At 40.3% G+C, this 13,380-nt stretch overlaps 1 protein-coding gene and 1 pseudogene across 1 annotated transcript in view; one reads left to right on the forward strand and one right to left on the reverse strand.

Annotated features, from left to right (window-relative positions):
- Positions 1–13,258, reverse strand: part of jmjd6 (jumonji domain containing 6, arginine demethylase and lysine hydroxylase) — a 39,395-nt gene extending 26,137 nt beyond the window's left edge. Inside the window, exons 1-3 of the mRNA XM_080208880.1 lie at positions 13,006–13,258; positions 5,691–6,079; positions 2,890–3,176 (exon numbers count right to left, since the gene is read on the reverse strand). Of these exons, the coding sequence (XP_080065006.1) occupies positions 2,890–3,176; positions 5,691–6,079; positions 13,006–13,134 (805 nt within the window). The 5' untranslated portion in view covers positions 13,135–13,258. The remainder of the gene's footprint in view (positions 1–2,889; positions 3,177–5,690; positions 6,080–13,005) is intronic.
- Positions 2,461–2,842, forward strand: LOC145356474 (small ribosomal subunit protein uS8 pseudogene; annotated as a pseudogene).
- Positions 13,259–13,380: the final 122 nt, after the last annotated feature.

Here is a 13,380-nt window from a genome sequence, read left to right on the forward strand (position 1 = left end):
TAAGGAATTCATTTCTAAATCTCAATCAATTTAACATCCATTTAAATAAGTTTAATTATTAACTGATGGAGAATTGGATGGTAGAAAGCCAGAACCCATTTCTAACCTACACTCGTACAAACGAAACAAGGTTAAAACAATTCCACCTTTTCTGATTCACAGATCACTCTTAATCCTATGAAACTCATCTCCAAACTCTGTGGCCTGGGTCTCAGTTCCTCCCTCTGTGACTGGATCCTGAACTTCCTAACTCACAGACCACAATCAGTAAGGAAGGGCAACAACTCGTCCTCGATCATCCTCAACAGCGGTGCCGAAAAGGCTGTGCTCTCAGTCCCCTGCTATACTCCTTATACACCAATGACTCTTGTGGTCAAATTCCCCTCCATCTAACACATGACAATAATAACTCAAATTAAATCAAGATCAGTATCAAAGCTGTGTAATGTTTTTCTCCACTTAAACCATCTAACCTAGTCCCACTATCCTTCATGCTGTATAAGACTTTACAATAAGCTTAAAAAGTTTCAGCACTATTTCCCAGCAGAAATATCACCCATCCTAATTGTACAGAGAAAGCTGGCCAATCATTTCAGCAAGCAATTTAGGAACTTGCTATTGGGCAACAATAAGGAGTCATGAATAACTAGTGTTATATTAGTTTGAAGCATTCACTAACTTTTCAGTCTTTTTTGAGATATTTTCGAGTAGTATTCTTACTGATATACAGGATATTACCACTGGCTTGAAATGGCTAATCAGCACTTAAAGGGCCATCACCTTTCCTTGTGGGACCTTTCTTTTATCAGGTGTGAAATCCACATGTTAAATTCCTACTTGTAAAACATTCACATAATCATATGGTTTTGCTTCAACTTGTTAAAAGATGTTAGCTTTCCCAACACAAATTATTTTCAAAAGAATCCAAATCTTCTAAATTCAAGCACCCATAAAATCTAAAACTCAATGCAAGCCAACATCCTTAAGACTATAAGTTCACAGAATGACAATTAATATATCACAGCTATATACAACTTGTTCACATCAGCTGCGAAAGCCCAAACCTAAAGGTGAGGATTAAAAAGACAATGGGCCAAAATTTGATAGATAGGAGTTGAATGTGGATAAATATGAGGTTATCCATTTTGGCAGAAAAAAATAGAAAAGCAAATATTAATTAAATGGAGAGCAGATTCAAAATGCGTCTGGACAGAGGGATCTGGGTGTTTATGTTCATGAATCGCAGAAGGCCAGTATGCAGGTGAAGCATGTAATAAAAAAGGCAAAAGGACTGTACTATAGAAGCAAAGAAGTATTGTTGCAATTGTATAGGGTGTTGGTGAGACAATATCAGGACTAGTGTTCAGTTTTGGTTCCCTTGTTTGAAGAAGGATGTGATGGCATTGGAGGCAGTTCAGATGAGGTTCACCAGATGACAAAGGGGCTGATGTATGAGGACAGATTAAATAGTTTGAGCTTGTATTCGCTGGGGTTTAGAAGGATGAGAGGGGATCCAGATTGCGCATTCAATGCATTGAAGGACAAAAAGAACAATCTAAGAAATTCTTCAAATATACTGCAAAAGTATTTCATTTTCCCAGAAGAATGAAGGTTTTGTGGCCAGAATAGTACACTGTTATGCACATTATGGCGATGCCCCCGCTTTCAACTATAAGAAAGGCCATGAACAATCTCAGTTTCAGTAGCACATCCAGCGTCCTTCAGTTCTACCCACAGAAGAATCTCCATGGCAGGATACCATAATTCTCATGCATCAGATCTCAATCAAGGTAGTGATAAAGACTATAGCCTCATATTGTTTCGAGAAAGATTGGCTGCATTTGAATATTGGCTGTATTTGAATTGGATGAGAGACTTCTCTGTTCTTGCACTCACTGACAAAGATCACATTTAAGCAATAAGCATTTGAGTCAAGAACTCAAAGCCAACTGGCTCCAGTGGAAGAGTGAGAACATTTGTGAGGAAAAAACTATGTAATGAAAGGTTCTTGGGATCAATTTTTTGAAATATAAAGGTTCCTCTGACCCCTCTTAAAAGGTGCAGATAATCCATCACAGAACAATGTTGGAAGCATCTAACTGTAACCAAATTGCCCTAAATCCTTCAACAGGAAGTGAAATTAAAATGTTTAAGGCCCTTCAGATTCTGGATGACAACATATACAGCCAGAAACCGATCATCAAAATGATATGAGCAATGTAAAACTCTGAGGTAACTTTGAAATGTGACAAAATTGTCACCTTTGGATTGGAAAGTGCAAAGGTTTGTCATTTTATATTGCTTAAAAGCAACAATATCAGTTTTCAAACAGAAATTATAGCTTTATATCAAATATTGGGCACTACTGGAAAAAAATCAATGACTTTTCAATAACAATTATCCCCATTAACAAAGTGTTGTTTAAGTAGCTTTTCTTTTTGATATAGCGGCATCTTGGTGCGCATGCATGTTCTTGCTGATGCCCTGACAAGTATCAATAATGCAGAGAAACATGGAAAACACCAGGTTCTCATCTGATTATGGTCCAAAGTGATTGTGAGATTCTTAACTGTAACGATGAAGCATGGATACATTGGAGAATTTGAGATTACTGATGACCACAGGGGTGGGAAAATAGTTGTCAATCTCACAGGCAGACTGAATAAGTGCGGTGTCATTAGCCCCAGATTTGATGTTCAAGGAACTAGAAAGGTAGCAAAATGATCTGTTGCATTCCCATCAGTTTGAGTGTCTCGTTCTCATGACCTCAGCTGGCATCATGGACTATGAAGAGGCAAAATGGAAACATATGGGAGGAAAAATCCGAGGATTCTTTTTCTAAGATGTGAATTCAGTCTATAATAAAATATTGAAACTAAAAATAGTCACCTGGCACAAAGACAGTCTCCCCTGGTTTCTGAAGGATTTCTAAGGGTTTAAACTCCTGGGGCCAGGTCGGATGCTGTGTGCGAGGATAGACAATGACAAACCACGTGATGGCCTCATCTTGTTGATTTCCACCTTCTTCCCTGGTAATCTTGATAAGCTCACGAGGTGTATTTGTAGGAAACAAACACCAACGCTTATGACCTTGAACTAGAGCATTCCACGCACTTGTTCCTAAAGGATCAATATGGACTCCGGTTCCAGACCTTGGTGGGCCCATGACAAACCATCTAAAAAGATGAAACATTATAGCAGAATAAATATGAAAGTAATTACAAATGTTAAATACTAAGCTTTTGTCAGTACTGATCGTGATATTGTTACAGATCTGCTGTACGCAACGCACTTGTTCACAGTCACAATGCCCTTGTTTTCCTCTTCAAATAAAAATCTAAGGGTGATTCATAAAGTAATATTTCAACCCTCTTACTCTCTCCACCCGATCAAATATATAGAACATAGAACATTACAGCGCATGTATTGCATGTATTGTGAAAATTGCTGAAAATTAGAAAATCCAATAAGAATTTGGATGGACCATTAACTGCCCTTAACCAAAGTATCTTAATATTTACTACTCACATCCCATCCTGCACTAAGTCCCTTTTGCTCATCACCCCTGTCTTACCTCCATTTGCTCCCTGTCCCAATACAGGTAGAGAGGTGGTAGATTTAAAACTGAGATGAGCAGAAACTACTTCTTGCAGAGGTCCAAATACATGAAATACAAATCCCTTGCCCAATTCATAAATCCCTGAATGGCCTGGTACTCCTCTACCTCTCCATTCCCAGTCCTACAATTTTCTGACTCATTTCTCCTACATCTGCCTATTATTCTGCTTTCAGTACCAGAGCCTGCAAACTTCACTACCTTTCTTTCTGGAGCTCATTCTTTATGTCCATTTGCTCCTGTCTTTCCTTCTTTCTTAAAAAGGTAAGTTTTCAGGAGGCTTTCAAACAAATCATTCATTCAGATCACTCTAAAATCATGCTCATTGTTATTGTTCTCTTGTGTGAAATGCTCTGAGATTCATCCTTAAAGGTTCTATGTAAATCTAAGTTGTTTTCTCTTCTTACGAAAATGATTCTAACAGTCCCATAAAGTATTTACAGTTCATTCATGTATATTTATAATGAATTATCCAGAACTGGGTGGCACAGTTTGTTAGATTCTACTGCAACCGAGGTTCAGATGCAGACTGAACTACCTAATTATAATAAGGATCCTTTGTGAAATAGGTTAGGTTACTTTTGATTTAATTCCAAGACAAGAGATTGAAGTACAATACAATAGCTGGTGTGGGAAATGAAGTTGTTGAAAAGGTGTATGAAGACATGGGCCTTAATTTTGCACCACGTTCGCTTTGACTGCAAACGGCGACATGGGCACAAAATATCACAAGACTCACAAAACGAGAATCTCACCAGCTAAATCTCATTTTCTGATTCTCCTCACCCCTTGCTGGTGACATAATGAGGTTCCCAACAATTAACAGTTTCTGGCCATATCCCCCACCCCCACACATTTGGAATTCCCCCTATGCCAAAGTGACATCATATTGGCTTACAGCTGCTTTTTAAAAATGTGAACAAGGCAAAGGGAACCCATCAGAAGTGCACAGGTAAGTCCAGCCCCTGAAGGGGATGGGGTTGGGAGGCCCAGTCACTGCACTGGCACTGCCCCCTGGGAAGCTCCAATGGCAGGGTGGCAGGGGGATTGCCTGTGTCCAAGGTGATGTTTGGGGTGACAGAGAGAGATGATTACTGTATTTGCATGGAGGGATTTCTGTTTATTCTACCAGAGATCAGGGCACCCTCCAAACCTTTTCTACACAGAGTGCTGGAGAGAAGAATACGCTGTGCAACCAAAGAGCTGCAAACTGGTATTCTCATCTCAGTCAGCACTCTGTGCAAAGAATGGAAAATTCCACCCGTGATCTTCTTAGCTTGAGATTTTAAGTATATTTTTGTGACAGAGTAGGAAAAGTTTTCTCTGAATTTAACCACACTATAATCTAGCCTTGAAATTCTTGATACTGACACAGCATGCCTGAAAGAATTCCTTTCGCTGGCATTTCTCAGCCTGCTGAACACAAAATTTACAAAATAAATCCAGAAAGAAAACATTTTTTAAGACAAATTTATTCAAATGATCACAATGAATAATCCAATATGCTTTATGCTGTAGTACCAAAGTAACTAAGCTGATTTGAGTGGAGCGAACAGGAATATAATGGGGCCCTTGAAAAAATAGATTTGGAAAGAAAACTACAAATTCTTGACTCTTTTGCACAAATAAACTTCATTCCTTGTATGTTTTCTAAATGTGCCAATTTTATTGACTACTTTGACCAAGATATTGAATGGTGTCCTTTTAAATAGTACCATTACTGTGACCAGCTTTTCAAACATTTCTGACTCAAAACAGTCCATGTTGGTATGGATAGTGATAAAAAGAGAAAGACGGTTTTTTGATTTGTTTGCTAAAATATTTACTAACTACTTAGCTGGGTGGATGATGCATTACACAAGCAGCCATTGCCCTATATTTAACACAGCTCATTATCTTACTTTCGGTTGAATGAAATATCGATCTCTAAGGCTCTAAAAAACCTCAAAAATTAAGGACTGTCCTGTCACCATGAAAAATGCGGGATACAAGAGGAGACACTCTATACATACTGACCGACTTGATAGCTTTCCAACAAATAATTATGAAGGTTTGTTGTTTTATGTGCCGTTACCTGTATGGTGGTCTCCGTTTTTCGCCTGCAAACTGGAATAAATCATCTTTAAAATACTTTGGCACTTCGTAATCCTCTAACAGTTTCTTCCTTTTAGGGTGTTCACCATAGCTGCTATCAAAAATGTAAAGGGGGCTATCATCTTTTGTAGTTTCCATGTAGTCGGCATAATACTTCATTTTCATTTTAACCGAGTAGCCATCATTGTCTTCCCCACATTTAAATTTCTGATTTCTGTACTTGCGCTTTAATCGTTCCAGTGTCCACTTTTCGTGTGCTGCCCACCCCTGTTCAGCATTTAACACCACCACAGGCTTATATGGTTTTTCGTACTTCTCAATGAATTCTTCAACTGATGTCTGGAGAGCATCTATTCTTTCTACATTGTCCTACAACAAAAGGAAATACATATTCAATGTCAACCAGTTCTCTTATGCAATTTCAGCAATTAGAAAATCCAGACTGAGCCATTGCAATGACATAGCTGTAACTCAGATAACACAAGTATATGCCCACTTGGTTAAAAATACAATACTGATCAGTTTCCTTCAAGTTAGAAATAATAGGTTTCTTACACTTTTGATAGAAAACAACTGGGACCCTGAAGTTATCATTCATCCTCCAAGCATTTAAAACATTTATGCTGTACTGTTTCCAGCAATTTCTGTGCAATTGTTATGCATGTATTTTCTGTCCATCTCCTGAAATTCATTACTGCACCCAGCTAATAATATTGGATTATAGTATTTGAGATCATTGCTGCTCATTGGATAATATGCAAATCGCTGTTGTTTATAAATTATCTTGCAACTGAGTTGTGTTTTTTAAGATACATAATTATTCCACTTTTTATCTTGTCAGACTGGGAGCCATAGACTCTTTATTGCATTGCCAAAGCATCTTCCAGTCTTGTTCTGGATGGAAAGTGGGTACAATTACACTGAAACTCACAACTGAAGTATCCTCTTTCAAACCAACTGTTTTGTTGATTTTCAATTTGCACAAAAATCTTTTTGGCTGGCCTTTAATGGACACATAATAAATCACCAGCTTGTTAATTCAGCTTTCAAATTATGTGAAAGCTATACCATCTAATTAAAAGTATAGAGACTGCACAGCAATATAGATTGCTACCAACTGATGAAAATTACTCACTAGAGTTTATTAATGTGCAAATTTGTATTAAAATAGATGAACAGATTAAATAGATTAATAAAACCTTTTCAACTTGCTCAGATTACAGAATCTAAATTGAATGAATGTTTTGGTTTATGCTGACTGCTGTTAATATTTTGAGACACTGTGCACAATTGGTAATGTAAAAATAAAATTTTATGTTGCTTTCAGCAAGGCAGATAAGTGCACTACCGGATGGGGTGAGTAATATAGATAAGGAAGATTCCATTTTGAACTAGTCTACTGGACCACCATCAAATGAAGGCAGCAAATAAAAAGTACTGTATTTTGAGTTTACTGCATTTGTTTTCATACATATAACACATTGGCTTCGTGAAAAGTTTCCAGTTAATTTTACAGAAAATGCTTAGTTAGTTAGATAAAGTAGTGAAGTGGTTGTGTTACTAAGCTAGCAAACCAGAGACCTAGAATAGAGTAGAATTCAGAGAATGAGCATTCAACTCTCATCGTAGAAGTTTGAGAATTCAGATTACAAAAATTAGGAAATATATCCTGCCCAATGTTCCCTTCAATCTTCTTTTTCTATGTGTAACCTGTTTGTTGTGCTGCGAGGTCCTTTTAAGACTGCCAGGTTACTACACATTGTAAAGGAACCATGCTTGTGCAGCTGAGAAGAAACAGTTGTTCTGTCCTACTGGCAGAACAGACCCACAAAAATGGTGCCAGTAATACGCAGTCAGGGCATTATCCATGGGAGACCACAACACTTTAGATCAAACAGGGATAAGGAAACCACCTGCAAACTACTTGCTACCATGTTCCTTCATCTGATGGATTGGTACTCCACCAGATTAAAAACAAATTTTGGCAAGGGCGCATAAACTCTGGATGATGAAATTTAATGTCCACCAATAAGAGTGATTCATTAGCATCATCACTGACTGGATCTTGAAATCCATAGTTGCTAGATTAGAGTTGCAAAAAAAAGTTCATAGAGAACTAATATGTGGAAATAACCAACATGAACTCCTCTTTACCAGTCTGTTACAGATGTTAAATTTCGAAGAGAGACCTTGCACTGTTCTTTTGGAAGACCAATTTCCAACTTCACACTGTGTCATGGAACTGTGTAATCATAATCACATATACCCCAATTTGCAACCTCAAGGCCCAGCATATCCTCCGCATCTCCATAAAGCCTGATGACCAACCCTGGTCCAATGAGGGGTCTAGATGTACACGCCAAGAGCAAGTCCCAGGCAGTGCCAGATTTGCCATTTCTTGCTGGGGCAGTGACAATAAGCTTTAGCATCCCGGGAAGCTGGTCTGCATCATAAACACAGTAAGAAGTCTCACAACACCAGGTTAAAGTCCAACAGGTTTATTTGGTAGCAAAAGCCACTAGCTTTCAGAGCGCTTGTTGCCCCTTCGTCATTCATCTGACGAAGTATGGAGGGTGGAATATGCGAAAGTAATTAAGTCAGGGTGAAGCATCATTAAGCAGTCGGAGGCCAAAGGCAGGATGGAAACAGACAATTTAAAAAGGGTGGAACTTGCCAGTCTTTAAGTAAAACAATGGGTTTGGAGCTCAGCTTTGGATTAAAACTGACATCAAGATGACGAACAGTCAGGTTGAGTACAAGATAATGACCTGGGAAGGGAATGGAATTAATGGCAAAGAAATGGAGGTTTGTGAAATTGCACTTCATTTAGGACTGGATGTCAAACATGAAAGCAGGCAACAGAGGCAGTGGAAGAGTCAAGAGAGGTGATGGGAGATAGAGCAAGGTGTCATCAGTGTATCAATGGAACTGGACTTCAAGTCTTTGGATATTGTCTCTGAGGGGAGGGATTAGAGGAATAAAAACAGGCCAAAGGTAGATCCCTGTGGGGCTCCAGAACTAAAGTGCACAAGCAGGAAGATAAGGCATTGCAGAAAATTCTCTGGCTACAGCTTGATGGGAAAGAGTAGAATCATACAAGGGAAGTCCCACTTAGGTGGACAGCGGAAAAGAGATATTGTAGTTTGGGGGAAAAAGGAAATTATCGGAAATAGAGTTGTGAGCGCAAGAGCTGAATCTATTGACAATTGGAGCTCGCACAGCATTTAGAAAGAATGAAAGAGAAACTAGGGAAAAATATTGGTTCAGAGCATATTTACAGACCCTGCTATTGTGATTCTAACTAACTTCCAATCACACAGACATGAATACATGAGTGCATTTATTTATAATGAAAAAGTCAACAAGAAGTGCGCAAAATACAAAAAAACTTTTGGATTCAGTTGACTGGAAGTTATCTTTGGATTCCTGGAAGGAGAGCAATGCTTCAGGTGATTCAACAGGATCTGGCAATAAATGGTAAAAACACTGTGCATCACACACATTCAATTCTTTGTCTCTTGGAGCAAAGGTAGAGGATGCACCAGGTGAAAGAGTAAACATTTTACTGGGGAAAAGGGCAAAGAAAGGCAAGGGAGATTTTTCCATGTACGCAAGCAGAAGGCAATTGTACTAAAAGAGAGCTGAGTGGTGCAGACACAAAGAAGTGTGATCAAGTCAATAGGAAAAATAGCAATGTGAAATGACAAGTATGGTTGAGGGGATGGGTGGATGCGCCATGAATATGGATAGGACAGTTTATATGGAGGGAGTAGGTAAGGGAGGGTAGGATGGCACTGAGGTCATAGAAGAATATAAGGTGTGTTCAGATGGATGTTCAAATCACAAAAACTGATCAGTCACAATGCATGGATCAAGGAGGGAGTAGAGCAGAGCATGTCAAGCTCAGAAGGAGGCTTATGTGGGCAGCAACAAATGAAGATTTTAAAACACTTACAAGAAAGACAGAATAAAGTAAGCTCCTCAACGAAGGCAGCATCAGGGGAATAATGGGGCAGACCAAGGAGGAACCTTTGAGGGAGGGAGGCGGTTGGAGGCATAGCTACCTGGGAAGGTTTCAGTAAGAAACAAAACGTTGACACTTCTTTGCACTCATTGCCAAATTAATTCTCCAATTTATAGATTTAATTTACTTCTGGACAAGTTAACACTTGACAAAGCATGGCTCCATTGTATTGAATTAATTCTATCCATTCCAAGGTTCTTTTGAGTTATGACTGTTTTTAAGCATGGCTGAAAAGTCACATTGGTGTAAGACGACATTGGCCAATGAATCAGCTCTTTTATGATGGATTAAAATAAGCATCAAAATAGACACCGAATAAGCAGATTATTGCTGCTGCCATGTTTTGACTTGCAGTAATGTATAAACAATGTTCTCTTTACAGCAAATATCTACATCTATGTGGCAAAATTATAAGGTTGCATCAGATTTAATTCAACAAGAGAAACCACTTGCTTTGAAAAGGCAGTTACCCCGAATAGTCCGCAGCCATTAATGTAAATATCATAAATTCACTCACAAAAGTAATCATGTTGTAATTGAACACTGAAATTTGCCACCAGAATCTACCGTACCGTACAGCCACAGCCCTGATTGCTTCTCCACTGAAACACCCTATTTAAGGATTTTTTTTTCCCTCCAAAGACTCATTTTCTCTACAAGACCCAGGCCCAACCAATCCAGTTCTTCCTTTATGTTTTCCTTGAGGAAGGAACATAGCTGGGAGAGAATCCAAACTATGTTCCCTTCCCAAAGAAAACAAAAAGTGCTGGAAATACCCAGGTCTGGCAGGTTTTGTGGAGAACCAGAGTTAATGTGTTAATGGATCTTATAGACCTGCTGGATATTTTTCCACCATTGTTTTTATTTCAAGATTTCCAGCACTAATAGTGTGTTTTGCTCTTATTTTTGATGTCTCTTCCCCAGTGTTGCTAGCCTCAGACTGACTTAAGTGGCACATCTCAAAAGCTCTGCCCCCCTCTATCCCCAGCAGAGCTCCTGGTGACCACTGCCCACTTCAACCACCAGAACGACTCTTTTTTCCAAAAGTGCCCAGGGACTGCTGCTTCCAGCCCACATCCGCAGTTCACCACACAACCCACCTCCTATTCAATGATTCCACCGACACTCACTGCTGCCTTGGGAAAGCAGCCAGCACAATCAAAGACCCATGCGTCCTGGACATACTCCCTTTCACCTTCTTCTGTCAGGAAAAAGATTCAAAAGTTTGAGGTCAAATACCAGATGACTCAAAAACAGCTTTTTCCTTGTTGCCATCAGACTTTTGAATGGACTTATCATATACTAAGCTGATCTTTCTCTTCATCCTGTCTGTAACTGCAACAACATACTCTGCACCCTCTCCTTTCCTTCTCCCCTGTGTACTCTATGCCTGGTACTGTATAGCACGCAAGAAAAAACACTTTTCACTGTATCCCGATACATGTGACAATAAATAAATCAAATCAATTCATTCCACCGATGGTCAGACCTGTTGAGATTTTCCAGCATCTGCGTTTTTTTTAAATCTTATTGTTTCTAGGGTGTTTTGTTGGGGGGGAGGGGGTGTGGGGGGTTCTTATTATTTCACAAAAATCAATTCAAAAGTATTTTTCAAGCCCTGGTGGTGTTCTGGGAGGTGTACATAAAGTGGTGATTAGCTGTAAAGACTCACATTCTAATCAGTATTCTGTAAACTGTGTGCCTTTATACGCTCTGTTTGAGACCAGAACTCTCTACTCACCTGACAAAGGGGCAAGCCCCGGAAGCTTGTGGGTTTACTATCAAATAAACTTGTTAAGACTTTAACCTAGTGTTGTGAGACTTCTTACTAGGTGTACATAAACCAGATTCACCTTGAGCTATTTTAAAATCTTGTTTGAATTTTTCCAGCCCCGTTTTCTTTCACAGAGATTCCAATACCCACAGAAATGTGCTGTTTGTATGATGATGGCCAAGCCAGCCCTTTCCCACATCCTCCCATACGCTTTCCGCTGTTCTTCCGTTGGGAAAAAAGATGCAAAAGCCTTAGGTCAGGTACCAATCAACTCAAAAACAGCCGCTTCTCTTCTGCTGTCATTTGATGGACCTACCTCACATTAAGTTGATCTTTTTCTACACCCTTGCTATGACTGTAACACTACATTCTGCATCTCCCCTCCTTTATGAACAGTAAGCTTTGTCTGTATAGTCATAGAGGTTACAGCATGGAAACAGGCCCGTCAGCCCAACTTGTCCATGTCATCCTTTTTTTTAAACTCCTAAGCTAATCCCAATTGCCTGCATTTGGTCCATGTCCCTTCATACTCATCTTATCCATGTAACTGTCTAAATGCTTTTTAAAAGACAAAACTGTACCCGCCTCTATTCTTAAATCTGGCAGACTTGTTTCAGACACTCACCATACTGTGTGAAAAAATTGCCCTTCTATCTTTCCTCTCTAACCTTAAACCTACTTCCACTAGTTTTACGCTAGGCTACCTTTAGGAAAAGATATTGACTATCTAGCTGACCTGTGCCACTCAGTATTTTACAGACCTCTGTAAAATCAGCCTTCTATACTCCAGAGAAAAAAGTCTCAGTCTATCCAGCCTCTCCTTATAATGCAAACCATCGAGTCCTGGTAGCATCTTAGTACATCTTTTCTGCACTCTTCCTAGTTTAATAATATCCTTTCTATAATAGGGTGACCAAAACTGCTTTGTACAACTTCGACAAGACGTTCCAACTCCTGTATTCAACATTCTGACCAATGAAGCCAAGCATGTTGAATGCCTTCTGCACCACTCTGCCCACCTGTGACCCCACTTTCAAGGATACGTACCCCTAGATCTCTTTGTTCTGTAACTCTCCCCAATGCCCTACCATTAACCGAGTAAGTGCACAAGAAACAATACTTTTCACTCTACACTAATACACGTGACAACGGGAAAGCACAACTCCAGACTGCGCCCCCGCAACGTACCACACACATAAGTGGGGAATCAGTCACGTTCTCACCGAACGGTGGAGCAGGTTTGGAGGATTGAATTTTATCTATTTCGGCTCCGCATTCCTAATGTAATCAAAGGTGATCAGTCACCTTGTCCTCAGTCTGCTGGGACCCCTGGAGAGTGAGCCACCCCGCTGTGTGTGGGCACTCGATGGCGCCGTGCCCAGTATGTGTACGTGCGGGACGTGCTGACTGACCGCGTGTGTGTGTGTGTGTGAGAGTATGAGAGGACCCCAGGCTGTGAGAGGCAGCGCCAAGTCCCAGGCCCCGGCCGCTCCTTACCTTGACAGTGCTCAAGGATAAAGAGTAAGTTTCGTGGTAGTTGTGTTTAGTCCAGTCGTAAGAATCTCTTAACTCGGGGCGAGCACTACGCTTAGCTTCTTTTATTCGTTTCTTAGCTTTGTGATTCATTTCCTAATGAGAGCCTCTCCGGCCAAACACCTTTCTCCCCCGCGCCACCAACCCCCGGGAGTCGGCCTCCACAATAACACCACCGCCGCCGCCGGCCGAGGGAAAACGTTCCAGAACCTTCCCCGGCTTCCCTCACCCACCTGTCAATCAGGCCGGCTGGAGGGGGGGGTGGTGGGCCCTCCAGCTGGTCCGGGCGCTCATTGGCTCGGCCACGGCGGAAACGATCTCCGATTGGCGGGTCATCCC

This window comes from Carcharhinus amblyrhynchos, chromosome 21 (genome assembly GCF_965287045.1).
Source record: "Carcharhinus amblyrhynchos chromosome 21, sCarAmb.v2.hapA, whole genome shotgun sequence".
NCBI classification, from domain to species: domain Eukaryota; kingdom Metazoa; phylum Chordata; class Chondrichthyes; order Carcharhiniformes; family Carcharhinidae; genus Carcharhinus; species Carcharhinus amblyrhynchos.